This window comes from Pelmatolapia mariae, linkage group LG13, assembly GCF_036321145.2.
Source record: "Pelmatolapia mariae isolate MD_Pm_ZW linkage group LG13, Pm_UMD_F_2, whole genome shotgun sequence".
In the NCBI taxonomy this organism is placed as follows: Eukaryota; Metazoa; Chordata; class Actinopteri; order Cichliformes; family Cichlidae; genus Pelmatolapia; species Pelmatolapia mariae.
Window position 1 is genome coordinate 2,761,181 of NC_086238.1, and position 19,242 is coordinate 2,780,422.

A 19,242-nucleotide genomic window follows, 5' to 3' on the forward strand; every position below is an offset into this window, starting at 1 on the left:
TCAGGCTGAATAAAAGTCTAAATCCAGACTTTATTTCAGACATTTATTTCTACATCCTGTGCCTAACACATACACTGAATTTGGAACTCCTCCTCTAGGGTCCTCCTAAAATAAATCAGAGAATCGTGATTAGCTGATGGCAGCTGTGCCAGCCAATTTCCCCTGGTACTGCCCCTGAACCCGCTACTGCATCCCTCTCGTGCACTTGAGCCACACACCACATCCCACCACCATACTAACATTTTTGGGAGATTTTAGGATTTCTGCCTGCCTGCCTGTCCAGTGGAGTCATGCCTTTTATATATGAGGGGTAAAAATCCCAGTAGCTCAGCTATGAAATTACAGACCACTCAAAAGGTGGTGACTGCTGAGGTGCATGGAGCATAATAGTCACAAATGCCCTGGCAACTCAATAACTCAATAACCAGCAAAACCAACCTCTGCCATTAACATCAGCGCAAAAAATGTGTGCCGGGAGCTTCGCGGCATGGGTTTCCAGGGCAGAACAATCCTGTAGAGGTAATGTGTAAGTGGCCCTATGTCTTTGAACAGTGCAATGCTGTTTTGACCAAATACAGAACATTTTTAAATGTTCAAATTCTTGAAAGAGTAATTGTCAAACAGCTAACAGATCACAGTACAGAAGCAGCTTTAATGAAGGTTACAAATGATCTTCTTATGGCCTCTGACAGTGGACTCATCTCTGTGCCTGTCCTGCTAGACCTCAGTGCAGCGTTTGATACTGTCGGCCATAATGTTCTATTAGAACGATTAGCGCATGCTCTAGGTATAACAGGTACTAGGCTGCAGTGGCTTGTATCATATCTATCTAATCAACTCCAATTTGTTCACATAAATGGAGAGTTAATTATGGAGTTCCACAGGGTTCAGTGCTAGGACCAATTCTATTTACATTATAAATGCTTCCCTTAGGCAGTATCAACAGAAGGCATAGCATACATTTTCACTGCTATGCAGATGACACACAACTTTATCTGTCCATGAAGCCAGATAACACACAACAATTAGTTAAACTAATTTTCTGCTTCTAAATTCAGATTAAACTGAGGTTATTGTACTGGCCAAGAAAATCTTAGAAATATGGTATCTAACCAGATCTAACCTTACTCTGGATGGCATTAGCTTGGCCTCCAGTAACACTGTGAGGAACCTTGGAGTCATTTTTGACCAGGATATGTCATTTAATGCACATATTAAACAAATATGTAGGACTGCTTTCTTCCATTTGCGCAATATCTCTAAAATTAGAAATATCCAGTCTCAGAGTGATGCTGAAAAACTAGTTCATGCATTTATTACATCTAGGCTGGACTCCTGTAATTCATGGTTCCATAAAAGAGGGGCCTGAAAACTAAAGGCTCTGATGGAGAAAGAACAAACATCAGCATGTGTGTAGAACTGATAAAAGTCGATTATCACTGCTGATGAAAGCTGTGTCTCACCACTCTTCAACGGAAATGCCTGCAGTTTCCATGCCTGAAGAAATGATTTCAGAAGTGCAAGCATTTGAATGCTTGTTTCTTTTGACATTCACAGGGTTGTGCACCATGCTCTTAATTTGTCCCTGAGGGTCAGACTGTCAATCCAAATGTAGCAGGAGGAAGAAGAAGCCTAGAAGTGGAATATAGCTGCAAAAACATAGGGAGTAAATCAGGTCCACTTTTTATTTTTCATAGATAGAAAAGTTTTATGTAACCCTGTAACATAATTCTAATTTTAAAGACGTATTTCTAGAGATATTTGTTGTGTCTAATCTCATCAAATATTGCTTTTTGAAGACAAAAGATATAAAAATATTTAGTATATTTGTTTATTACTAAACAGCAGTCTAAGCAGAGACACCCAGACCTCCCTCTCCCCAGCCACTGCTTCAAACTCACCAAGCTTGAGGAGGTGCTTGAACACAGAGGCATTACAATTGCAGACCAAGCGAGTCAAGGGATATAACCTCTCTCTTTGAGGTATGCCCTGAGCCTTCCTCCTATTGTGGCATGCTCAAAAAACTTCACTTAAGAGGCTTCTATGAGTCTGTCAATCTCCCACCACTCCCCTCATTCTCCAACAAGATCCCAAGATATACTTAAATTCCTCCACTTGGGGTAGCAGCTAGGCCCTGACAAGAAACATAGCTGAGAACTATGGGCTCATACTTGGAGGTGCTAGTTTTTATTCCCACCACTTGACACTTGACTCCAAACCACTTCTCCAGTGCCAGTTGGAGGCAACCACCTGATGAAAAATCTGAACCACATCATCTACAAAAAGCAGAGCCAAGAACAAATGGAAACCTTCTGCTACTTGGTTATTCCTAGAAATTATATCCGTAAAAATTATGACTGACATTGGTGACAAAGGGTAGCTGTGGCTGAATGGCCCTAACAAGAGGCCAGATACCTGTGCTCCCAAAGTACCCCCTACTGGATCCCCTGCAGGACACAGTCCAATGCCTTCTCCGTAAAACACACACAACCTTGAAATACCTTCAGGAGGATAGAAAATTGGTCAAATGTTCTATGACCAAGACAAAAACCATACTGTTGCTAATGCAAGCACACAGTGATATGTGTATGTGGCTATATGCATACAGAACATGCACAAATAAACAACAGGATGGACAAACACACAAAAAAGGGGTTAATGCCATTAAGAGACGCGCAGGGCTCATTTAGTACAGACAACCAGCACATCAGATCATAAAACACACTCATTAAACACACAGACAGTGTGTGTTTGCGTGTTCCTGTGTATCCCGGAGGTGTGGTTGATCTCCTGACTGTGATAATGTGATATCCAGCCCTTGTCTTTGATCCCCTCATCACTATAAACACTGCTGATGCCTGGTAAACACATGCTGCCATTAGCACACTGATATGGCCGCTCTGTGTGAGTGTGTAAACTACTTTTAATGAGTGTACCCAAAAGAGCTGAAGTACATTTAAGGTCATAAAACACATTTTAGACAACATGTAAACAGAAAACTGAGGATATATCTCAAACTCCTTAACAGTATGTGATTTATCAGTCTTTGTAGTGTGTGTCAAAATAACAATATGTATAAAATGGAACATTTCTCACTTAAAAAAACAAAACAACAACTTTACAATAAATTACTTTGTAATAAAAAACAAGGGGGATGAGCATCTCATATGAAATAATGGATAAACACACTGGAGATAGATTCAGCAAGTGATTAAGGGCAAACACAGAGATGCAGACAAACACTAACATGCACATCTAAAGCCTAACTACATGGTGGAAGCATTTAAACAGAAATACTTTTCGATTCAGTCATTAAATCAACATCATAGAACAACTTAGAATCAACATTTCAGTGTTATTAACTGGAAATGCATATTATTATAGAAAATATATTTGGGAGCTTATAAAATTTCAATTGACTAATCTACTAGATTACAAAACATTTTGATCACTTGGTTTAACTGCACCAGATTGCTTAACAATGATGTGTGAAACATTGAAGCATTCCTCCTCCTGGAAGAGTAAAGGCTTGATATGACTCAAATACGACTAAATTAAACTTTAGGAAGCAGCTTTTGTCTGTGGAATATTTAATTTTCTAGAATGTAGAAAAGCTACAAAGTTCTTTGTAAAAAGTGGCTCTGTGGAATGTCAACATGTCATGAGCAAAAGAAGAACAGCCCTGTGTCACTGTGGGTTTTTCCACCCATTAATATGTTATCAGCACAGTGAATGGCTATTATCAGTCATTATGATTCCCATAGATATGGGCCAATAGTTTTGCTCTTCCATCTACTAGCAGGCCCATTATAATCAGAGAAGTCCTGCGTCAGTTATGTGTATTTATGTAATTGTTAACCCCACAGTCTGTTAGGCACTGCTTCTATATGTTTTTTTTAACCCAGTGATCCATAATCCAGCTGTACAAGAACATTTTGAATCAAGCAGTGACATTTTCAAACGCCAACAGAAAACATATCTCAGAAAGCTCTTGGTTGGATGATGGGGGGAAACAAAGTAGATAAGAGAAAAAGGAAAGGAGAAGAAAGGAGAGGACAGGTGTGATTCCCGCTCAGTTTGCTCAGGAGTGAAGCAGAGGAGCAAAAAGAATAAGAATGAAAAAAATAAAGGAGGAAAAACAGAGAAGTCCAGAAGGGAGCAACACAACTGATCTGTGTGTGCTCAGGCTGAATCCCAAATCAACAGACCTGCTAAATCAAGAGCAAACACAAGGGTGCTGCTCTGTGTCACTTCAGAAATATGCTATAAGTGCAACTGATGCTTTGATTTTATGTTTTATAGTGTTGCCAGCTGTAAAGTGCCAGTTCTTCCTTCTAACTGCAAAGTGCTCTTGTCTCAAATATCTTATCAGGGTTTACATAAAATAAATATGATAAAAAAGACTAAAACAAAGCTGGCTCGCTGACTCTGTAGTCTCTTTTCTTTGCTTCCATGTTTGGAGATTTGTGTAATCAGCTATGCTGGCAGTGTGCACAGATGCAAAGGCTCACCCTGTTACAAAGCTGAGGAAAATCATGTTGTATTGCCTAGAGTAACAAGAACAAGGCTTCTCTCGTGCACTGATAACCTGATGATAAAATCTATATTTTCCCTGGATATAGTTTGAGATTTTGTTTATATGCAAAATATATTATTTTTTTTATTAAAGTATGTTCTTTATATATGAGATATATTAGACCATGCCCTGCAGCAATTAGTCACCTTAATTATAAGTTATGTCAAAATTTAAACAGCTACTTTAATTATCAAACAACTGTTTCCTGTGGCGCAAACGTTTCAGATGCTAAGATTTACCGCTTTTCTTTGTCATATTTAAAAGTAAATTTTAAATATTTAGGCTTTGGGTTGGTGGTTGGAAAAAGCAAATCAGAAATCATAAAATAAATTCCAACATTTCAAGAACACTGCCAAATAAACTGAACAGAGGCAGCCAAATGCTCCCTCCAGAAATCATATTTTTTACTTAGTGTTTCTGGAGCTTTTTCACCACCACCCACAACTGCTTTATATTTTTCTAGTTGGAAGTAACTCCATTATTTCCCAATACATAGCACTGTAATAGAACAGCATTTTTTTTTTTTTTTTTTTTTGTCAATTATACGTTCTGAACATTTGAAAACTTGCTCAGATTGAGTATATTGCACGGAATTACTATAGTTATTCTTTGCGCAGAGATAACAGTTAACATTAACAGCCCACTCAGCAACTACAGTAACAAAAGAGAACTGCGTCATAAGAATGAATGAGGAACTTATTTCTGGTGATGTTCTGTTGAATCAGGATTCATGAAAACCTCAAAGTGCATTCTCAGTGCTCATTAGTCATCACACCTGTCTGTTCCTTCCTGTTTCGTCTCCACTGGGGGGGTTCAAGCAGAATGTAGAAGGAGGATTGCTTATTGTACTCCTCCCGGTCTAAGATCCTAACGGTTATGGTCTTCCTGTATGGGACAACACACGTACACATACATAGAGGGAGGTGGTAAATGCATGCATGATAAACAAACATCATGGCAAGGTATATACACAAAAGGCACACACAGACATGCACACAGACAAAGGTGTAGTGGATGTGGTTGATGAGATGACCTACAGTCTGCCGCATGTTCGCTGTCATATTTAGGACACAACAGCAGGAGAACAATAAATCCCCTCCTGTGTGCCTCCATGTGTTAAGAACATGCGGCCTCTGCAGTGCGACGGACACTCTGGGGTCAAGGTTTCACTATTCGCAGGATCACGAGGCTCACCCTCTTCCTGACCTTTGGTGTCATTGCTCTCCACCAGGCGAGGCTCCCCAATCTCTATGTAGAACGTTTTGTTCTTCTCATACTCCTCGTCGTCAATTATTTTCACCTTGATGGTTTTGCTGAAGAGAAGGAGGGGGAGGAGGAAGGGGGAGGGAGGAGGGGAAAAAAGGAGGAGAGAAGAAGAGAAGGCAGAAAAGTGAGGAAAGGACAGGCTGGAAACTGGAAAACCAAGAGGAAACAGAAAAGAGCAGTACTCGACTTTCCCACAGATACACGTCCAGTTATCAAGTTACATAATATTTTCACATGGACGGATCTGAAGGTTGTTCTTTTGCTTTTAAAACTACGGAAAGTTTGCATATTTCCTCTGGATGTCAGACTAATCCTTATTATTATGTTATTGGAGCAGCTCACATCCGTCTGGAATGATCAAACTGATATACTCTTTACTCTGCCAGCCTGATCAAAGCTCAGTTCAATCTTTCAATCCACCATGATATCAGGCCCCTTCAGTATAGAGAAAAACAATCTTGAATGCTACCGGCTAAACGAACTGTGGCAGCAGCTGGAGAGTTTATCAACTCTACTAGTCAGTTTGGTGAATGAGCAATCGTGAGACATGATGATGAATTTGTCAAATGCAATCAGTCAACTTTTGGGATGCAATGTTGACAATGCACTTTTTATTTCCACCTCATGCCAATTTACATTAAACAAGTATTTCCTTTAAACCTTGATGACTGTGGGAAACTTAAGCAAACTTAACAATTCAAATTCCATGAAAATGTGTTGTATCTGATGTTAAAGGCTGGGATATCCAGCCTACATAAAATTAAGAATGCTACAGGCATATGCTATAGCAGACAAGCATTTGTGGTTCTAGCTCTATTTAAAGTGTAGAAATTCAGCACATTTTTTAATTAGACATATCTAAGGCACTAGAACAGAAAGATCTCTGCAGCATTATTCATCACCTTCAATTAATGCTTTCAACAAGATGAGGTCAAGATTAGCTGTGCCTTGCAATTTAAGACAAGAGAAACTGGCTAGAAATTAGTACAGTGTGAACAACAAACATGCTGACACGCCACGACTAAAATAGCACGAGCAAAATAACCATCTTTCTCTCTCAAAGTCTCAAAGTTCTGCAACTGGCTGAGATTTAACACAAAAAACCAGCACCGAGAGTTTTATTCCACTGTTGGTCTCCATCTAAATTACAAGCAACACAAATTGTAACAGTGTTTTGTCGAAGAACAAAGACAAGGCAGGGATTTCTTTCTTTGAAAATGGATTTCCACCAATAAAGTATACCAGCAATTCTGGAGAGTGTGTGTGTATCTGTGTATTTATTGTGGGAGTTGGCCTTGATCGCATTTGGCATGGCAGCTAATATTCCAGGTCACAGTGCTACAGAGTGGGGTGCGGTGAATGTAGCATTTGTGTGCTGTGTGACTGAGTGCCTCTGGACATATGCTTATGAGTGTGTTTATCTTGTGTTTCCAGTCTGGAACAAAACCCATATTCTAATCCAAATCCACTACAGGCAATAACAAAGACAGCTCAAAATCTGCCCTATAGCGTGAGAAATGGGAACATGAACACACCAGCTTATATAAGCGTTATCTCTCATCGCAGACCTGCAACCAATGTGGAATCGTCAGCAAACACCGTGTTAGCAGAATTTGAATCCCCCCCTCTCTCACCACTGAGCAGCCATGTGAAAAGTAAAAGGTGTATGACAGTGCATATAACAACTTTCAAATAGAAACATGTGTCAGTCTCTAACATCAGAACAAGAAATATTCAGAAAAGCGCTTAAGGAGTAATACCATACAACAGAATTAGTATTTTATAAAATTTTGCATTGCACTGTTATTCTATTTACAGTAGACTAAAGTAAATAATGATGCTTTTGAGAGAAAAACAATAATAGCAGTACTACACTGTATTTCTACAGTACAGTACAGTATGTGTTCTTGCTGTACTGAAAAGTCATGTCATTGTACTTGGAAAGGCAAGAAATTGAATTCAGGTAATGCTGGGGAATTTATGCAGTTAGATTACACAGTAATTAAGTGTAAGTTAGCAGAGGAATTTGTTACTTTGTAATAAAGACTTGCAATTGAGGTGTAAGTGAAAGTATTCATTTTGCATAATGATTATTATATGATTATATCATTATCCATCCATTTCATTCTACTTATCCAATTCAGGGTGATAGAGGAGCTGAAGCCCATCTCAGGTGTTACTGGACATGAGACAGGGTACATACTGGTCGCCATCTATTGCATGGCTGACACACAGAGACTGACAACCATTGATACTTGCACATTCACACCTACAACCAGCTTAGAATCTCCAGTTAACCTAACATGAATGCTGCTGGAGTTAGGTAGCCTGGAGTAGCCAGAGAGATCCCACACAAAACACAGGGAAAAGATGCAAACTCCACATAAAAAGGCCCAAAGACTAAACTAAACTAGTTCATATTTACTTCTTAAATTTAGTTGATCAGAAATATATAGCAGCATAAAATGATAACGGCCTGGTAATTACAAATTACCCTCGCCTCTGTCAGTGCGCCCCAGGGCAGCTGTGGCTACAATGTAGCTTGCCATCGCCAGTGTGTGAATGTGTGTGTGAATGGGTGAATGACTGAATGTAGTGTAAAGCGCTTTGGGGTCCTTAGAGACTGAGTAAAGCGCTATACAAATGCAGGCCATTTACCATTTACCATTTTACAAATGCCCCACACTTATCTAACTTATAGTTTTCAGGACTGACAGCCTTAGCATCCACAGCACACCTCTTTTATGACTGAATACACACAGCAGCTCTGATAATAATTTAATTATACACAGGAATGCCAGGGGTTAATCATTGTATTACATATACAAACGCAGTGAAAGTCATTTCATTAAACAATTGAGAACACCAACACACACACATGCAAATGTCAGAGGTTAACTTATTACACTAGAGCGATTAGTCCATTTATCACTGTCCTATAACTGCAGATGGAGAGCAGTCTCCACCCTCTGGGATGGAGAAGATCTCATCCACAGGCTGCCAGCTAACATTCGCACAACAGCTGGAACAGCTGCCTCAAGGTGGAACCCTTGAACAAGACACTTGCCACTCCCAAATGATAGCGTGGAGACAGGTTATGTTTACTTTCCCCTTGTGAATAAATTCTGTTTCTACTTCCTATGAATTTACAATTACACCATCTGGACTGACACTATTGTCAGGTTTTACTCAAGAGTAACCAACTTTGAGAGCCAATAACAGTTTTGTAATTTTAATTCCTTTTGAAAGCAATTAACAATTTTGTGTGACCCATATTTTAAGCATGTTTTTTTTCCTTTTTTATGTTGGCAGATTTGCACAGGATTTAGAGCACAGAACTCTGAAATTAACACAAATCACAGAGGGACCCAGAACAAAAGCGGTCTCATGTGAATAGGGATCTGGGCTCCATTTTCCCCTAAAAAACAAAAGCAGCAGGCACAGGACAAATGTTTTGTATTATTACCCTCATCTGTCAGTGCCTTTGTAAAACATTCTATCAGTGACAGCTCGCGTGAATATATATGTGAATATATGAATATATACTAAAGACTGAAATGAAACGTTTTTGATTCAGGCTTTTCTTCTGCAAAGTTTGAGAATGACGACTTTTCTGTTGAAACTGGCAAAGAGATGACCAGCTTACTGGAAACACACACACACACACACACACACACACACACACACACACACACACACACACACACACACACACACACACACACACACACACACTCTATGTATGTCTTTACATAACCATGACAAACAAGCATATCCAGACAGTGCATCAGCGCAGATATAATTGATTAATAATGTAGTGGATTTATCATCAGCACCTTCATCTCCTATCCAATCATCCTGGCTATACGGCACGCTGTTTGGTTGCCATGGTGACAACATGTTTGGGTAACCAACAGGGGTGGAGAAGATTGTTTCCAGACCAATAATGTGTGTGTGTGTGTGTGTGTGTGTGCATGCGTGTGTGCATGTGTGTGTGTCTTTGTGTTTGTCATGACAAGTGAGTGCATTTTAGAAAAAGGCCACATACTTAACATACACTCAATATTTTGTCATTCCCAGGCTGTTTAAAAAAAACTGCAGTTTTGTCAGTGGGGCTGGTAATAATGGACACCGGGAGCTGGAAGTTTGAAGAAGTAGAGAAGCCCTCATAAGGACACAGAGGGCAGAATGTGACTTTAGCTGCTGTTACCCAACCAGGCTACCAAGCTACTAAGTGACCCATTTAGTGTTTTGCACTCTGTTTTCCTTTGCTGTCTGGTCAAGTTTAGATACCAAATCTTACATGGTGAGGTTTGGGAACATGGTTTGGTTCAAGGTATCCCCGTTCAAAATCGACCCTGCATTTTGAAAGATTGTAGCTAAAGGGTGAATTCAATATATATGACAAGTACCAACCTTGTGTGAATCTCTGAGATGCCAGCAGGTTTTACAAAACTGTAGTATTTGACACCCTGAGGATGAGGACGGGCTCCCACACTACACTGATTTGTGTTCCTCTGTCTGTGTGCACATGTGTGAGAGGGACTTTGATAGCCTACACTGTTTGTAGTAACTAGTGCCTCTTTGCCTCTTCCTATATAATATAATATAAAATAAAGCTGATGTGAACAAAGGTGTGTTTGTGCCTGTGGATTACTATAGGGGAAAAAAGTGCTCTAAAAATGATAGTCACATATCAAATGTACAGTTTATGGTTTTCATATAAACATGTGCAAACTCATTTAAGTTGTGCACTCTATAGTCTTTTAGCTTCACCTAATCAAACACTAACATTAGGCAAGTGTCAAAAAGAAGACTCCCCTCCCCTTTCCAAAGGAGTATTAAAAGTCATATTAGTCCCCACAGGTATAGGGAAACCACAGCACACACTCACTCAGACAGAGGTGGTATCACACTTGCATGGCAGCATTCACAAATGTATCGCACTAGCACACTTTCACACCCATGCATGAGCACACTAAATTTCGGCTGCAGGAATACAAAAATTCACACACACATGCACATAAGCTCAGGCACACACATTACTCCAGGGAATACAATGTGTGTACATCTGTGTATTTCCACAGAGACGTCCTCCATCTGACTTTGCTAAAGCGTATGATAAACTAAGGGAACATCTGAGCAGCTGTGATCTCTACTCCACTGCTTCTCCAACACTCCACCATTCCTCCTTTTCCCCCTTTATTCCTTCCACGTTTCACCTCATAGCCTTTCATACATCGGATTTCTGTCCATGCTGGTATAACATCAGAACTCATCATGAAATAGCCAAACAGATAAAACAACAAATTAAACAGACAAAAAATTGCTCAAAAACAACTGACCTGAGTCACATAAACTACAAACACATACCTTTGGCACTGGGTGACCTCAATGTACCAAAATAGAATCTCCCCCTCATTTTTCCTTTGTGGTGATCCAAGATATTCCTGTTTGGTTTCATTTTCCACAATGATTTTGTAGGTTCTAGTCTCTGGTGCTCATTGAGTTTGGACAGTTTGACAATAGTAGAGAAGACACTTAGTTACCATATCGGAAACAGAACAAGGGAGACATCTATCTCTTTTTTTCCCTTACAAATATGAGTAATTGCTCTAAGCTTTAACTTTTCACCATCTAATTGGATCACCAGAATGAGGGTACAAATTAAATATGTCTTAAAGTCTATGTAGCTCAGTGGTCTTTTGATTTTCTATCCAGTTACAGATGTGTGTTTAGCCTAAAATATATTTATATTATAGGGCACGTATGTGACACTAGCACAGCATTTTCAGTAGCCTCACACATCAACATCCCCCATACATGCACACAGGAAGTCGTAGAGCACAACAGGCATTAGCGCGGGTTACTCCCTTCTCCTCAGCAACCTGCCTTAGCGACGTATTTGGATTGGAAAATTTGAGGAACCACCATTTTATTTTAAGTTTGAGGGGGGAAGTTCTGCTGCTCGGTTGGTGTGTGTGTGTGTGTGTGTGTGTGTGTGTGTGTGTGTGTGTGTGTGTGTGTGAAATGAACAGCTGGAAAAAGGAGGGCAGAGGACAACCAAGTCCAAATAACATCACCATGATGGAACAAGCCCGCATGTTTATCTCTGTTTGTGCCGAAAGTTGTGATTAAAACCCTAATCACTTCAAGTGCTTTTAAAGAAAATGACATAGCTGAGTGTTTACAGCCAACATGTGAGCATGTGTTTGTTTGTGTACAGGTTTGCCTGCCTATCTTTTGCCCAAACTGTTTAAAAGTGAGTTTGAAAAAGTAGGAGTTGAGTGTGGTGTGTGTGTACATGTGCTTGTGTGTAAAGAACTAGCTTTTTAGACTGTGAACTGGTTTGTTTGTGTGGAACAGATTGCTGGTGGGTGGACTTTGGTCACAGACTAAACAAAAGAGGCAAGTGTGTGTGTTTGTGTGTGTATATAAGTGTACGTGATATGTATCTGTGTGTCAGCTTGTATGTATGTGTGTGCATTTATTTTAGTTTGAGCTGATTTCACTTTTGCATTAAGAGTCATTATGTAACATACAAAGAACAAGTGTATATATTGATGTCTGCACTTGCATAAATTAGAATTTGACACTGGCAGTAATTTTATAAGGAAGAGTATTGGTGATGCCACTTTACACAAGAAAGGAGGTCTGTGTTGGTGTGTACCGTCTGCATGCAGTGTTTTTATAAGACAAAGCTGATAATGGTGCTGGCCTCTGTGGGAAACTACAACAATAAGCTGACAGCGATCAGCCATGCCTTCTCTAATAAGACCCACTCTGCTCACTAATACGTGTAATCCAGAGTGCATAGAGGCTAATGGATACAAAAAAGGTTACACAAACACACCTGCGATAAGGTTGCAGTTAGTTCCTTGTGGACTATAGGGTTTCCAGTTCATCTGACTGCCTATCTGCCCATCTGACTATATGACGTTTTTGTTTTAACGTTATTTATTACTGGCTAAGAAAAAGAGCCTCTCATTTAATGTGTTCACTGATGCTTTTGATTACACAGTTGTGCCATGTATATACTGTTAGCCTGCAGGTCACAGATGTAATCTGCACATTTTGTTATTTGCAGTTTTCATTCAATTTGCTAACTTGTTTATCTGCATTTTTGGGGAAGCTTACTTGCCGTGAAACATTTAGCCTGTTTCTCAGTGTGGTCTTCTGAAAATAAGTGGTTGTAATTCTAGATGAGAGTTGTGACATACAAAGAAAAAAATCCTGGCTTGAGTATGACTGGCTGGTTGGTTATAGCCAATCCCTCAAATGCTTAGAGGAAGAGTTTATCAAAAAGTTTATCATTCCTTTGAAAACTTTTACATCTTCCAGAGTCAGCTAGAACTGTGTAGGTGTGTGTGTGTGTGTTTGTATTTGCGTCAGACCCTCCTCCCCTTGTGTCATTTAAGCTACTTTCTATCATCACAGGGAGTTTCCCTATCTTCTCTCTATTTCTCTCCACACTCTGTTTGGCTATCTCACTCCCCCTTCATTCCTATCTGCAGTATATCTTGCTGGCCAAATAAGGAGCTGGGAAAATCCACGGGACTCCCTGATGAACACACACACACACACACACACACACACACACACACACACGCACACACGCACACGCACACGCACGCACGCACGCACGCACGCACGCACGCACACACAGATTCTCAGAGGAAATGTTTTTAAAGAGCTTACATCTGATTAAAAAAAACATGTACATACTAGTGTGTTTATATGTGTGTATATTTATTTATCTTACTGGGATGGACATCTGTTTGCGTTTTGCAGTGTTGAAACGTGCTTCCCTTTAATGTCAAAAAATAAGTTTACGTAATGTAAATCCTTACAGTTATGGGTAAAGACAGCTTTAGCGTAAGGATTGGTTTCCCAGAAATCAGAGCATTTAAAGATACTGCCCACTACACTGATGGAAATGAAACGGTGTCTGGGTGTGTGCGCATGTATGTCACTTATATCCAACTATTTCTTTACTTTTCGATAGGTGTGTTTTTTTTCTGAGACCAGATAGAGAAGAAGACAGAAAGAGAGAGAGAGAGAGAGAGCGAGAGCGAAAGAAAGTGAGAAAATGGGCACGATGTGGAGAAACTAACTAATGGTACCTTTAACCATTCCAGTCAGAATTAAGTAAGAGATTACTTTAAGATGCTGAGTTCAGCAAAGTACTAAACGCACTCACATGTGCATACACATACACACAAACTGCAAATTATAAATGCAATTAGACTGATAAAATAGTTAAAGTGAAGCATAGGAGAAGGAGTGACAGATGGGTAGGCCACAGAACAGTAAAATGTAAATATAGGGCATACATCATGCTCAGTATCTAGGAACAAACCATACATAATGAGATAGGGTACAGAGACAGCCACACAGCATGTGTATGTGTGTATGTGCGTGTGTGTAAGTGAGTTCGATGGAAGCAGAAAAAGAGCAGGAGAGGATATGAATGCTAATCAGCTGATGCGGCCAACTAGGCTGCAGTGCTCCATCGTTTCCAGGGCTTTATGAGCTTTAAGCTGCATGCTGGGATCAGCACTGATGGAGAGTGACGCAGAGTCAAGTGGACTGAAGAGCCTCTGCAGCCACAAGCCACAGTTGTGGCAGTGAAAACATCTCCCTTCAACCAACTGTGCCTTGATGTAATTGTAGACTGCCTGCAGTACAAGGAGCATTTGTTTAGCCCATAGTTAGCAAGCTCGTGCTCTGAGCCTCAAATCTATCATAGGCTTTTTTTAAATGTTGTAACATTTATTTACACCTTTCATGTTCTAACTTCAAGTCTAATTTGTAACATAATTGTATTATTATGAACAACTTATAGCAACATACACAGTATGTCAGTTTGAGCAGATGTATATTGCTAACTGAAGTGGTACGCTAGCTTGAAAAAGCATTGCAAAAATGTAAAAAAGGGGAGGTCAAAAAGGTGTAAAATGCAATGATCCAGCCAAAGGCTAAGAAACATTCTTGCATCATATTCTAGCTGCAATGCATTATATCTGTGGAGGCTTTATTAAAGAAGGTTCAAGGGAACTGATATGGTGTATCGGTGTAATCTGAAGATGATGGAATAGGTAAAATATTTAGCGATTGAAAATCTTCATATTCATTTAAAACAGCAGGGAAACACAAGTTTATCTTTTCATTGCTCTCTCCCAATCTCCCAGAGTGACACAGCCTTGCAGAGTTTCAGTACATTCAAAGTTTAGTTTTTTTTATTTTTTATAGTTTTTTTTTTAAGTCAGATGTGAAAACCTTCACCTACACTGACACAACAGCACTTGTCGTGGGGGATCTCATTCCTTATCTATTTCCTCACACAACAAGACACAGGTGTCAAAACACTGGGCTGATGATTTCACTGGGGAAAACCATGAAGTGAATGTTTTCATCAAAAGACTGAATAGAGATCGTTTCATTTTCTTTGGTGTCATGTTTCACTTCATGGTCCCTCTGCCTCTCCCTCTGTGTTTCTTTCTTACCTACAAGATCAACATATTTGAAAGTTTGCCGTGGATATTTTTAAATTAATGATTTTTTTTAAAGGAGCATTTAAACCTAGGATTTAGATTAATTTAAGCTAGTAGCTTAGCTAATAAGATCCAACATCACATCCAGTTTCAATAGAACAAGACTGAAGAGGTAAAAAATAACAAATTGAAGGCTCCAAAACAGGTATGGTTAAGTCCACTTTCAATTTATCATCTTTAGAATTTTTACAATATTTAGAAAGTTCAATACATCTGCTAGTTCAATAGCTATCTTATTCACTTGTTTTGATCACTTTATCTCCTTATACATCTCATACAAAACTCTAACCCTGATCCCGTGGTCTCCATTACCGCTATCACTGGCATTTCCCTTTTCAAAGACAGCTTCTACCTTTACATTGTAAAAAACCCCTCTAAGGACAGAAAGCATCACCACAACACCCTCACAGCATAAAGATATGGACTTCTAATATTGATGTACATCGCTGCCACAAGGGAATCTAATCACAATCAGATCTTTATGGAAAAAGTGAAGCTATATATATATATATATATATATATATATATATATAAAAAGAATCAGACATCACTTCACATTTATACATTGCATATGTAATATGCAATGAAGAGGTCAGGTGTTACACATTCTCTGTCTTTAAATGCTCTCCCTTTAACATATTTATCACACAGGAGAATATAGTTTGTATAACCAGATGCTTTATATTCTCCTCTGTGATTACATATTAATAGCTGTCCAACATGGTTTAAGGTTGTTAGTGATAAAAGGGTAAAGCTAATTCCATCTGTGCTGCATAGGTAGAGGATTACACCTCCTTTTCTTGCTCTCTCGCAATTATGCCTTTCATGATTCACTCTCTCTTGAGCTTGTGTATTCAAACAGCACCATTTTACTCTTCAGTATTCATTTGACTCTTATTTCCTTCCATTTCACCACTGTGCCTGTTTGACACACGTGGCTATGTTAAATATGTTTACCACAGAATTACTGATTTTCTTTCTGTTTCCATTCACGTTATCCTCAAACACACAATCGATCAGTCAGTGAGCTAGGGGATGTATTTAGTGTGTGTATGGAAGGAAGTTCAGACAAATATTATGCAGACTAGAAGAGAGCAGTGACAACCCTGGGATACAAATAACACATTTCTGCAATACACACTATGTCAAAAGAATCAAACTCATTTTATGAAGTGGTGTACAGGCAGTATAAGTCTATATATTTACTGATCTGTGATGGATATTTATCTAAAAGTGAATTTGAGCTGTTCAAAGTTAAACTGATCTCTGCTATGCTGCTTGACAACATTTTGCTGTCCTCATTCTGCACTGCACTGAGACCTGAAACAGTGATTTAAAAGGAGAAACAATCTGTTTGAATCTGTAAGCTTTGACAAGATGAATGACATTGGCATGTATAGAGACTGCAGGATCCACTACTTCATATTAGAGAAACTATAAACATAACCTAGTCTAGCAGACGTTCCCAAACAGCAACCTCCAGGGCTGAAAAATGAAGCCAATATGAATATGCCAAAAGAGAGCCAATCCCCATGGGAAAATGCTCAACTTGAGAACAGAAATAAACATGCCTGGAAATTTTTTTAAAAAGTTTTGGGTCTCTAGAGCTAATCTCCCGCTTCAGTACAGCTTTATAAAACCGATTTAAATTACATATTAAAGCTTTAAGTTATGCGAGCGTGCTGCTAGCTATCTGCTAGGCTATACTTCAGCTAATTTAAATCACTGAAATCTACTTCTTGACCCTGTAATTGCAGTTGGTGCATTTTAGAGAGGTTTTTTTTTCTATGGAGTTTTCTGAAAAATGATATGGCTTTTAGAATGGTTAAATTACTATTAGAGTAGAAGCCTGCTCTCCAGTTCTGTTCACTGAAATTCCAATATTTTATTTGTAGACTTAGATATCTGTGTGTGTGTGTGATGCAGCCATACAGTCTATGAATGCATCATCCTTAAGCCCACTAAATAAAGCTGATAATTCCACCTTCTCATTCAAATATGGTCACTTCTGGTTCAAAATGCAGCTCTGCAAACAGGTATGGTGTCTATGTCTATCTTTTATCTACAGTCTGTGGAATTAGCTCCATCCAATATGCTTTTAACAAAGTGTATTACTACCAAAATATTTCTTTCTTCAACTGATCCTATTTTTTATGTGCCCACCACACAAGTCATCACAATTTAACTTGTTGTCCTTGAATTTAATTCAATAATAAGGTTTTCCCAGTATGTAATTCCTGGGCCTTAATAGAGAATTTTAAACTCTTAATTATAAATTAAGTGTTGATTGAAAGATGATTACATGAAACAAGCCTCCTTTATTTAATGATCTTTTATTTTTTATCTACGAATCATAAAGTATCCTGTAGAGATTTTGGACGTGGCGGCAATATTATAAAAACAATTATTTCGATAGCGATGTCACTGATTAGCATTTCCTGTCTGAAGCAGATATTTTGTAAAACATTGTACATGCTTGGGTCTAATTTGCTACCAGGAAACAGCATGCACTGGTTGCTGATGTTGAGGCTGACCGCACAAAAGACAGCAGGGGTAAAGCAAATGGCAGTGCTATTCACAGGGCTGGAAACCACACAGTATGCTTCACTGTCTTTCTGTTAACGGCTTGCTCTGTGCCATTTTCCTTTACAAACTTCTGAGGGAGAAAAAAAAAACTCTTTTCTTTTTCTTCCCGTTGACATTTCCCCTCGTTTCTCAGATCTGCAAAACCTCTTCGTTCCTTCTTTTCCTCACCTACCTCTTCTTGTTGTCTTATTAAGTTTAGCAGTGGCACACTATTCAAGTTGGCAATAACTGCCTCTTTTTCTGCCACTTACACGCAGACTCCAAATCTCTTTCATTTCCACTCCAATTTTCAAATGAATTTTACTGGCATGAAGTGAAGAGGCCCATTCACCTCCCCTCTTCACCACCTCTCTGTTTCTGAGTCCACTTCAGAAAGCTTTATTGGCATGATTCAATGACAATAACTCTTTCACTCTTCCTGCTTCCCCCTCCCTTTTCCCAATTTCTTTGTTTCCCTCTTTGTCGATTGAAACTGCTTTTTTGGCACGCCTCAAGATAACACTTGCAAAGACTTTAATACTGACAGACCCAAGTGTATAAACTTCAAAAAAAAAAAAAAAAAAAGATGCTACGCTGATTTGAATGTCATTTATTTTACTGCTTTCTTGTTTTTGTGTCGTATCTTTGCTTCGTACACTTGTTACTGTGATGCTTTTATTTTGCTTTCGCCTTCTTTGTTGCCTTGTCTCTCCTGGTACTTTTAATTATTATTACAGGAATGAATCTATCTAGATTTAAAACCCGCTGTTTAATTAAAAAACAACAATTAGTAGGAGCCAATTTTCAGTTCCAATTTACACAGTGGGATAATATAGGTTGAATTATGTAAGCAGGCATGGCATAGCTTATAAAGCAGTTGCCCAGCTCTACTCTGAACTTTTCTTAAATAACTAAAAATTGCATTGAGATGCCCAGGGGCATGACATGGTGTTCACTGAGAGAGAAAGAGAGAGAGGAATTGTGATATAAAAAATGTCAATTTTTTATTATGTGGACATTAATTTCCAAACCAGTTAAAAAAAGATAGTTTGATGAGTCTAGGCTTGGCCCCCACATTTAAATATTTTCTGGCATGGAAATAGTTGGTAGAAATATCCAACAACTCCTTATAAGGTTGTGTGTACATGTTTGAATGTATACAACTGTCAGCATGGAACCTGGAGTTCAGGTCACGGAGAAGACAGTCAGGGAAAATTTACAGTCAGATCTCGCCTCTCCTCTCTCCTCCGCTCCTTCTGTTTCTGTTCTTTCCCTTTTTAA

At 39.0% G+C, this 19,242-nt stretch overlaps 1 protein-coding gene across 2 annotated transcripts in view; it reads right to left on the minus strand.

Annotated features, from left to right (window-relative positions):
• Window positions 1-19,242, minus strand: part of slc8a1b (solute carrier family 8 member 1b) — a 136,791-nt gene that overhangs the window by 41,136 nt on the left and 76,413 nt on the right. Inside the window, exon 5 of one of the 2 annotated variants that reach the window (XM_063490967.1) lies at window positions 5,783-5,889. In XM_063490967.1, the coding sequence (XP_063347037.1) occupies window positions 5,783-5,889 (107 nt within the window). Of the gene's footprint in view, window positions 1-5,770; window positions 5,890-19,242 lie in introns of both variants that reach the window. The other variant, XM_063490966.1, reaches the window with a different exon arrangement.